Genomic DNA, 9,574 nt, shown 5'->3' with positions numbered 1-9,574 from the left:
TTTGAAAGATTTGGCTACTTTTCATGTCATCAGCTTGGACGTTAACATTTGAAGAGTAAGTATAGGATGAATGCAAGCAGGGAGGGGGGGGGGTGTGCACATCCCAGTAACTTTGATTCAACTTTATTATAAAGTGAGCATGATGGAGTATTGTGGGATTAGGTTTCATGGCTTTTAATACATTGATACACACTCACTCGGCAATCTTCAGGACGGGCAGTGCACTCTAATGAAAGGTCGATATGAAAAGAGCATTTTTACTGCAGTAGAGAGATTTTGATCCACCTCTTGCAATGTTTTAAGTGCATGTGAGAGTAATGACTCCAATAATGACCTCTGACCTTGAAAAGGCCATGTTCTCAACTGTGGAGTTGAGAGGCCCGGCTTGAGAGTGTCTTAATTCCACCTCTGATAACGCTGTCCCTAATCCGTCTGGCCAGTTAAAAGGTGCCGCAGCACGTCAGGGGGCTGCAAAGCGCATCTTCAGCACCGCTGACCCTACTTCCCCTTGAAGGACAAGGAAAGAAGCACACATATTCCTATACCCTCCCAAGTTCTTGAAGCAGCCATGAATGGCACAGAAGGACCCAACTTTTACATCCCCATGTCCAACAAGACCGGGGTGGTTCGGAGCCCCTTCGAGTCCCCTCAGTACTACCTGGCAGAACCTTGGAAGTTCTCTCTGGTGGCCGCCTACATGTTCTTCCTCATCATCACGGCTTTCCCCATCAACTTCCTCACACTCTACGTCACCATCCAACATAAAAAGCTGAGGAACCCGTTGAACTATGTCCTGCTCAATCTGGCGGTGGCTGACCTCTTCATGGTCGTCGGAGGATTCACTGTCACCCTCTACACGTCCCTGCACGGATATTTCCGCTTGGGTGTGACTGGCTGCAACATTGAGGGGTTCTTTGCTACTTTAGGAGGTAAGAGACAGAAATGCCCATCCCATCCATTTTCTATACCTCTTGTTCTCACTCGGGTCACGGGGGAGACAGGAATGTGTCGCAGCACTTTCATGAGACTGAACTGTTTACTGTTTATAGGAGAGATTGCGCTGTGGTCTCTGGTGGTTTTGGCGATTGAACGCTACGTTGTGGTGTGTAAGCCAATGTCCAACTTCCGCTTTGGGGAGAAACATGCCATCGCTGGGCTGGGATTGACATGGATCATGGCTCTGACCTGTGCTGTACCACCCCTGCTTGGATGGTCACGGTAACTGTAAAATTCTTTATGATAGCGTTGACCCCTACGGTACTGTCATTTGCTTAAATCTTGATTAAGTCTAGTAGATGAAAGATGAATTGAGTTCAAGAAATGTGCATATACATATATATATATATATATACTGTATATATATGTATATTACAGTTTTTGGGAAGCTGTCATTTTTTGTTTTGTTTTTAAAAGAGTATTTGACACTAGAAAAAATAACAATGCACGAAAATCAGTGTTTGTCCCAATTATGGACCCATTTCAGGGCCTATGGAAATTATTTTATTTATTTATATTAAAAAAAAAGAGTGGATTTCTGTGAACATTCTGGTTAAATGGTTCAAAAAACAAAATAATATTTGAGAAATATATATTGTATATTTCAGGCTGTAGTAGTTTAACAAAGAATGATGTTTAGTGGAAATAAAAATATTTATATATTTTTGAACAGCAGTTTCTTAATGGTTAAATGCAGTAATACATGGTCAGGTCCAGTAGATGGAAGATTAAAGCTGCTGCTTGTAGAGGGCACCAACTTTCAAACATACTGCAAGTATTATATCATGCCCTCTTCCTGCTAACTAACACGTGCATGCGCACTACAGCACTTGTGTTTATTGCCAGCTAATCATAACGATCTGGCAATGTTCAGCTGCTAATTTTAGGCTATATACATTCAGTGAAAGCTATCATAACAACAACAGAACCAGGAATTGTGGATCGCCTCTCTGAGCCTGCTTTTGTGTGTGTGGATGCTCTATACACTGTACGGACGTGAATACCAAACAGCCATGAGTGCCAGTTATTTCATTCGGCTTGAACGACAATTTACGCCCATTTTTATGCAATGTAACCCACAACTGTGAAAATATAGCCATTTTTCTGTTCAATCTGTTCTTATAAACCACTATTGGTATACATGCTATCCACCAAGATCACCTTCCTTTAATGAATGATGTTAACTGTACGGTGTGTACTTGCAGGTACATCCCAGAGGGAATGCAGTGCTCCTGCGGCATTGACTACTACACACCCAAACCTGAGTTCAACAACACCTCATTTGTCATCTATATGTTTGTCCTGCATTTCTGCATCCCTCTTGTCATCATTTTCTTCTGCTACGGTCGCCTGCTCTGCACCGTACGAGCGGTACGATCTCCCCCGCCGTATGCAACATTCATGATGTGACACCTTCTCTATCGATGTAGGGGATTTTTTTCTTATCGGCCCACACCCTCGGTAAGGGAGGCGAGGAGCATCACAGTGCGCAGCCAGTAGAGATGAGAAGGATTTAATGGCTCAAGGACACTTCAGGAGGGCAAATCATTGCCAGCGAGGCAGCTTAGAGCCAAGTTGTCCAGCTGAAAGGCAGTCTGCTGCCTCACTGTGTCATCCTGATGCCCTCATGAATAATAACCTAGAGAGCATTCATAATTCATTTAGTCACCCTCAATCACTTATGTTACAAATGTAAGCAGAATATTTGAACAAGTACAGCTTCACATTCAAGCTCTGTGCTTTGTTTTACATGTGGATCACACATTTGGTTCTTGACTTGTTTATGTGTGGGCAGGCTGCGGCCCAACAGCAGGAGTCTGAAACCACCCAGCGAGCCGAGAGAGAGGTGACTCGCATGGTCATCGTCATGGTGATCTCCTTCCTGGTGTGCTGGGTGCCGTACGCCAGCGTGGCTTGGTACATCTTCGCCAACCAAGGAGTTGCCTTTGGACCAGTGTTCATGACAGCACCGGCGTTCTTCGCCAAGAGTTCCGCCCTTTACAACCCGGTCATCTACATCCTGTTCAATAAGCAGGTATGTGGAGCAAAGGTCACATTTCTCCTTCTGTGCAGGAAAGAGACAATGTGGTAAAAAAAAAAGAAAACTACAGTACTTCCTCCCTTACTGGGTATTTTTTACCACCAATTTCTCTTCCTACGTGTTTTCCAGTTTTTTCCAGGTTTCCACGTTGCACAGACAATAAATAGTCTAACTAACTAAACCACACTAAAGTAAAATGTAGTAAAGATAAGTTGTGACTTTGTTTTTCCTGGTCATGTTTCCATGGCCATTTGTTGTCTGGCAGAATTTGGGCCCCAAGTTTAACAAAATAGTTCTTAGAAAATGACACATCATACAATAGTCACACTTTGTGCCATCACACAACAGAGAAAGGACAGGAAGCTGCGGCAGGAACACAGTCACACTGAAACAGCTTCTCCTGGCACAAAAACATTTCCTGAGTCCGTTTTTTTTTTTTTTTTAAACTAAAATGCTGAAAGCCACTTCACTGATAATAATTCCTTGGCTAATCGGCTTTTTCATTCAGATTTGTTGCAGTCAAATCATGGAGAATTTATTATCCCACCACCCGATGTGCCCTAAATGAACAGCATCGCTCATTACCAAAATAGTTTTTTTCACCAGCATGTAGAAGCTCTTTAACCAAAAACCATACTTTTAATGCTAGACTATAATAAAGACTATTATCCATTCATTTGTTTTGTTTACCAAAATAATCAATAGTATATATTGATTAAGATTGTACTGATTAAGATGTCAAATTTGTGTTATTTATTTGTATTCCTCCATCCATCTTCTATGCCGCTTATCCACACTAGGGGTGCGAGTATGCTGGAGCCTACCCCAGCTAACTTGGGGCGAGAGGCGGGGTACATCCTCGCCAGCCAATCGCAAGGCACATATAGACAAACAAACAAATTCCATTTGCCAATTAACTTAACATGCATGTTTTTGAAACAAACTCCACACAGTGTAGATTGGAACCCAGGTCTTCCCGATCTCCTGACTGTGTGGCCAACATGCTAACCACTAGGCCACCGTGTGGCCCTATTTGTAGTCCTGAACAGAAAAACTAGTTATGTGTGAAAAATGACAAATACTTTTGGTATTTGCCAAATAAATAACAATTTTACTATTTTTATAAAAGCATTTTTAGGTCTAAACACATATTTTTATGGACTGGGTTGTCGTTTAAGAAGCCATGCTGACACCAAAATCATCCCTATGTTGTTGTTTGCCACCTCAGACTTCACGGCATTACTCTATCATGGCTTTTCAAAAATATATTCATGAATAAATCATGCTGTTTTGTGGTTGAACTGCAGATTATTAGTCCAATAGTCTGCATATTGAAGCATGTCCTACATATTTTTTGCCTAAATTAAACATTTCAAGCATAAAAATTGATGCATGAAGTGAAATAGAAATAGAAGGCATTCATAAGACGCATTCAAAGATGCTGTGAGTGTTACGTAGTATTCTAAACTGGTCACTGGGTGTCAGTGATGTTACCGTAATGTCCTGTGAGCCACACAAATGCCAGACCTGATCGCCAGAACAGCAGGCTTGTATTGCAGGTTTGAATGATCTCACAACAGACACAATGACACCTAATAAAACTCCCACATAAAAACACGGGCTACTGTTGCTGCAAACTAAAACTCAACTCTGAACCCCTGATGTCACTTCCTGTCCGCCTGCCTCTCAGCTCCCCTAAGGAACACATTTATAGCAACACACAGAAGCACAAGTCTTATTTGTGTCTTAAATGGCTTATTTACTCTTATTATGTCTGTTGGTAATAGGAGTGTAAAGGTGGCTGTAGGGGTGTTAGTTCATGTCTAGAGGGCTCTAATAATGTTAAAATCCATATTTAGAATGTCGTAAAAAGCGCAAATATTCCATTTATGAATATGGAAATTCACTTATCACAGTCGGGTGTGGAATCAATTAGCCGCGATAAACGAGGGTTGTGCTTAACTTTAACTCATTAAGTCCCCAAGTGACATATAGGAAACATTTTGGAGTGGTTGTCATGTGACAATCATGTAGCTCATTTCCAAAAGCTTTTTTTTTTGACATCAAATCTCATTTCAAAGCCATTCAACAATTCTAGTGCTTTGATACGGTGCCAAATATCTCAGTTCAACTCTTCTTACTATATTTCTGTAATGAGTTCAAATCAAATATTGCTACCGGGGCCTTAAAATTGCTATGGGAAGCCTGACGTGACATACGTCTCACAAAAGCAAAATGGGTAATAAGCCACTCAATACATGTCACTATTTGATGGATATGTTATTTTGTCAAGTCAAATCACATTTGTGGTCTTAAGAAGAAAAACCTGTCAAGTTGAGTTATTTTCAAGAAGGAATACATTTACCTCCAACGCCCAATGGAACAAATCACAGATCTTTAACATGAAAGAGTAGTATTTTATTAAAAAAAGACATTTACTTTGTCTGTGGTGTACTAATTTACCTCATATAGCTCGTTATGTGTTCAGCACTGCCTGTTCATTGACTTGTATGCCAATGTCAAGTAAATATTATTTATATATAAATATTATTTATATATTATTTATCTGCTGGACGTGGTTGGCTTGTATACAAACATGTCTTGTAAGACTCTTTTCATCCTTCAGTTCCGAAACTGCATGATCACCACAGTGTGCTGCGGCAAGAACCCGTTTGGGGATGACGACGCCACCACCAGCGCCGTTTCCAAAACCCAGACTTCATCCATCGCCTCCAGTCAGGTGGCCCCTGCTTGACCTGCACACCCAAACCCTTTCTGACCTCCTCCCTCCTCTTCCCCACAAACTCCCTCCTCCTCACTGTCCCATCTGTCCCACTTTGGGAGCCACCAACACCGAGCAGCAAACATCATGTTTTCCTTCTTCTTGGGCCAACCCTCTCCACTTACTTACCTCTCCATGTGTTGTGGCTGCCCACTCACCCTGCAGCCAACGTGCGTACATTCAAGCCTTTTCAAGTGCATGCCGGTGACCATCATGTATCAAGGGTTGAGAAGGGGAAATGACTAGTTTTTAGTTACCAAGCAGCTAACCACAGGCTGATTGATCACATTTCCTCATAGACAAAAACAACAGATGTCAGTTGGGCAACAAGAGATGGATGGAGTATAAAGTATGTACTACATTTACTGTTTTATATCCACACCTTTATATCAGTTGAAGATGTGTTTTTGACTTATCAGCTGGATGCTGTTGCACGGTACGTTTGGAAGCATCAACTCTGCACTAATCAAGTTGCTAACGAAGATTGCAGAATACACTGATAACATTCAACTAATCTACACTTCCCATCCATCCATTTTCTATACCGCTCGTTCTCACTAGAGTCACGGGTAGCCTGGAGTTGTAATTAAGCGTAGTTAAGCCCAAAAGTATTCATACAACAGCCAAATTAGGAATTAAAGTGCATTTGAAATGGTTATAAAATGGAAATGACACAAGAAAGTGTCTTAAACAGCAGTAAATAATACTGGCTGACGTGTGGCACAGTTAGCCTCCCCTCAGAGACTCAACAGATTTTCTGAAGCTTGTTTTGTGCTTATTCGCTTACTGTATAGGAAGTAAAAATCAATACATTTTTTTTAACCGAACTCAGCTGAGCAGGTATGGGAAAAAATAAAAGTTTTTCTTCAGCTGCTGTAGCTCACCTGAAGTCTTCTGGTGCCCCTCAGGGTACGTCGGCCTGACACTTGGATGGAGCTTACCAGCATCCTTTAGAATCGCACAAGAGATTGGATTTCCTCCAAATTGTCTAAAAATAGCATGAAGGAAAAAAAAGGCAATGAAATTAGAGAATATTTTTCCTTTCTTTCCTCTAACACAATGTCTTACTGTCTTTGTCATTTCCATTCACCAAATCCAAATGATCAAAAACTCAAAAACTGTCCGGGTATGAATCATTGTGAATCTCCACTATGAAAAGTTCCAATAGGAAGCGAACCTGGGGTGTCCAAAATGTTTCCAGCCAAGGCCACATATGGGAAGTCAAGAAATGCGGGGGCCACTTTGATATTTTTTATTTTGTAAACAGACTACAAAAAAATGAGATGTTTTATATGTATTGAATGTCAGCTTTGTGTTATAATATATGTTCTATTTTATTATTATCAAAGCTTCAGTGTTTCCCTCACTACATGACACCTTTTTGCTCTTTTTTTCCCCATTGGTGCATTGTTTTTGTTTTTTCTTAAATTTAATTTGATAAAACAAGTTACAGGCCGGGCTGCACGGTGGCCAAGTGATTAGCATGTTGGCCACACAGCAGGAAGACCTTGGTTCGCTTGGAGCATGTTCTCATGGGTCTTGTCCGGGTACTTTGGTGTCCTCCCATGTTAGGTTCATTGGTGACTCTAAATTGTCCATAGGTATGAATGTGAGTGTGAATGGTTGGTTGTCTATATGTGCCCTGTGATTGGCTGGTGACCAGCCCAGGGTGTACCCCGCCTGTCGCCCAAAGTCAGCTGGGACAGGCTCCAGCGTACCCTAGTGAAGATAAGCGGCATAGAAAATGAATGGATGGATGGATGGAAGTTGCAGGCCACCAGTGGCCCCCGGGCCGCACTATGGACACCCCTGAAGTTAACGCTCCTGTAAGACAAATATGAGAGGCACACATTTTCAATGCCAGACGTCATGAATGTTGAAAGGGAACGCAGTGTGGGCAGCTTCATGCTGTGCGCCACATTCACAATGTCAAGATTGCATTGGAGGAAATTACAGGTTACCTTTAAAAGCCAGTGCATTGCAAAATACCGTCCTTAAGTTACTCCCCAACTGTTCACTTTCGCTTCACTTACCCTCACCTCTGCAAAATAGAGATCCCTGCTTTGACGACTAAATGAGCACGTATGTATGTCCAAATTAAACCTTGACTGTCCCTCAGTTCAGCTTTTATTACTGCTTGCATGACGCAGCATAGACTGTACATTTAGTTTGCTGTAGGGAGCCGTCTCAATTGGTTTGTCTTAAGCAAATGAACTAGAACAAATGAGTTATTTGTGGTGTCTCGGCTGAGCTTATAGGGCGTCTTGTGTAGTTCCTCTTGTCTTACGGGGGGTGAAGGTGAGGCGTCGACTGACTGGGACATGAATGTAAACAGATGGACCTGAATACTGCCTCTGTGGGGGGGGGGAGCCTCCTGCAAGAGACTGGATGCATGTGTGTGTGTGTGTGTGTGTGTGTAGCTGGATGTTCATCAAAGAGATATGGACATGATGATACTTTGGTTCATTGGAGAAAGGTTCAACATCTTGTGGACTTTGTTCAACGTCTTGCAATAAAAAAACAAAACAAAGCTCAACGTCTGTCTGGCCTTCCTCTTACTTCACTTTTTCATTTTACGAGGCAATTTAAAAAAGTTCCAGATGCGGGCTGGCTGGCTTTTCAGAGCCGAGCCAAGCGTGGATGGTTATCAAATGTTGCAAAATCTCACCATTTAGAACACATTTAGTAGAAGAAATGATGTCATGGTCACGGGCGCAATAAACTCCTAAATACTGTTGTTTAATTCACCAAGTCTGACAAATCATTTGGCATCACAATACAGCCATAGGAGACACTTGTCATTAGATAATATTGAGATCACATTTGAAATTTCCCTCTAGTTTGGTCAGAATGGTTGGTCTACAAGCACATGGATCACTTCAACACTGTTGTGGCAGCTCTTCCCAGTGAGCTGCTTGACTTCAGGCTCTCCACTCCTCTTCAAGCCCTCATCCACCGCAAAGCACATTGGGACTGAATGTTCAAAGCACCGACGGTGGTGAGTCACACCTGAGAAGGCTTTAGGGAGACGGAGGAGGAGTTTGTCACCATCCTTTCCTCCAGACGGACAGGCCACTCAAAAGCATTACAACACCTCTATAAATATTGCTATGGACATTACTATACAAGACAGTGCATCATTGGCTCGTTCCCTTGAGGACAGGGTTCAGTGCGTTAAGACAGACAACCACCAGGGCTTTAGGTCCAACTAACTGTACAGACATCCGGAAAAAAGCCTCATCTCCACACTTCCCTTTAAAGCATAGCTGAGCCAGATTGGAATTCTGTCCAAAGATTTGGGAAAATGACCCTGCATTTCCACCTCACAAATGCAGGCCTTGCTATGTTTCACGCTTGGGGGTTTTGGGAATGACACTCGTGAAGGCTGATTCCGTGGTGTCCCACTTCCATGGTCAGGAAGGAGCAAGGCAGCAGGAACAAGAGGCGACGGGCAGAGGAGACTCAGGCTTCGCTGCAGCACTCGTAGATGTTGTCCTCCACCAGGGCGATGACTTGCTCGAACTTGTGGTGCAGCTGGGTGCGACGTGCAGTGGGGTTAGACTCCAGGGCGTTCACCACCTGGACAACAGAGCGGGAACAAAAGCGGACTTTGAGTGGCTGGGATGCATTCATGCATTGAGGAGAGGCCACCTGGATGGACCAAGTGAGGTGCTTCAGCCGCCTCTCCTGCCTTCACGCATGCCTCCGCACAACAAAGAGCTCTTCACATATTTACAAAACCAACATCTGCTGAG

The 9,574-nt window shown here is 42.8% G+C and overlaps 2 protein-coding genes across 2 annotated transcripts in view; one reads left to right on the top strand and one right to left on the bottom strand.

Moving 5' to 3' along the window:
* Positions 1-510: 510 nt before the first annotated feature.
* Positions 511-8,242, top strand: LOC129172658 (rhodopsin-like). The gene is made up of 5 exons (XM_054763007.1): positions 511-929; positions 1,050-1,218; positions 2,202-2,367; positions 2,792-3,031; positions 5,664-8,242. Exons 1-5 carry the CDS (start codon positions 569-571, stop codon positions 5,790-5,792), a joined length of 1,065 nt encoding a protein of 354 aa, XP_054618982.1. The 5' UTR covers positions 511-568; the 3' UTR covers positions 5,793-8,242.
* A 308-nt stretch (positions 8,243-8,550) lies between these two features.
* The window catches only part of plxnd1 (plexin D1), an 81,930-nt gene continuing 80,906 nt past the window's right edge, over positions 8,551-9,574 (bottom strand). The window contains exon 36 of the mRNA XM_054783065.1: positions 8,551-9,398. Coding sequence (XP_054639040.1) covers positions 9,282-9,398 — 117 coding nt within the window. The 3' untranslated portion in view covers positions 8,551-9,281. The remainder of the gene's footprint in view (positions 9,399-9,574) is intronic.

The sequence above is a fragment of the Dunckerocampus dactyliophorus genome, chromosome 1, assembly GCF_027744805.1.
Source record: "Dunckerocampus dactyliophorus isolate RoL2022-P2 chromosome 1, RoL_Ddac_1.1, whole genome shotgun sequence".
NCBI classification, from domain to species: Eukaryota; Metazoa; Chordata; class Actinopteri; order Syngnathiformes; family Syngnathidae; genus Dunckerocampus; species Dunckerocampus dactyliophorus.
Note: the sequence above shows the minus strand (reverse complement) of the source record. Positions and strands in the feature narration are given on the sequence as shown.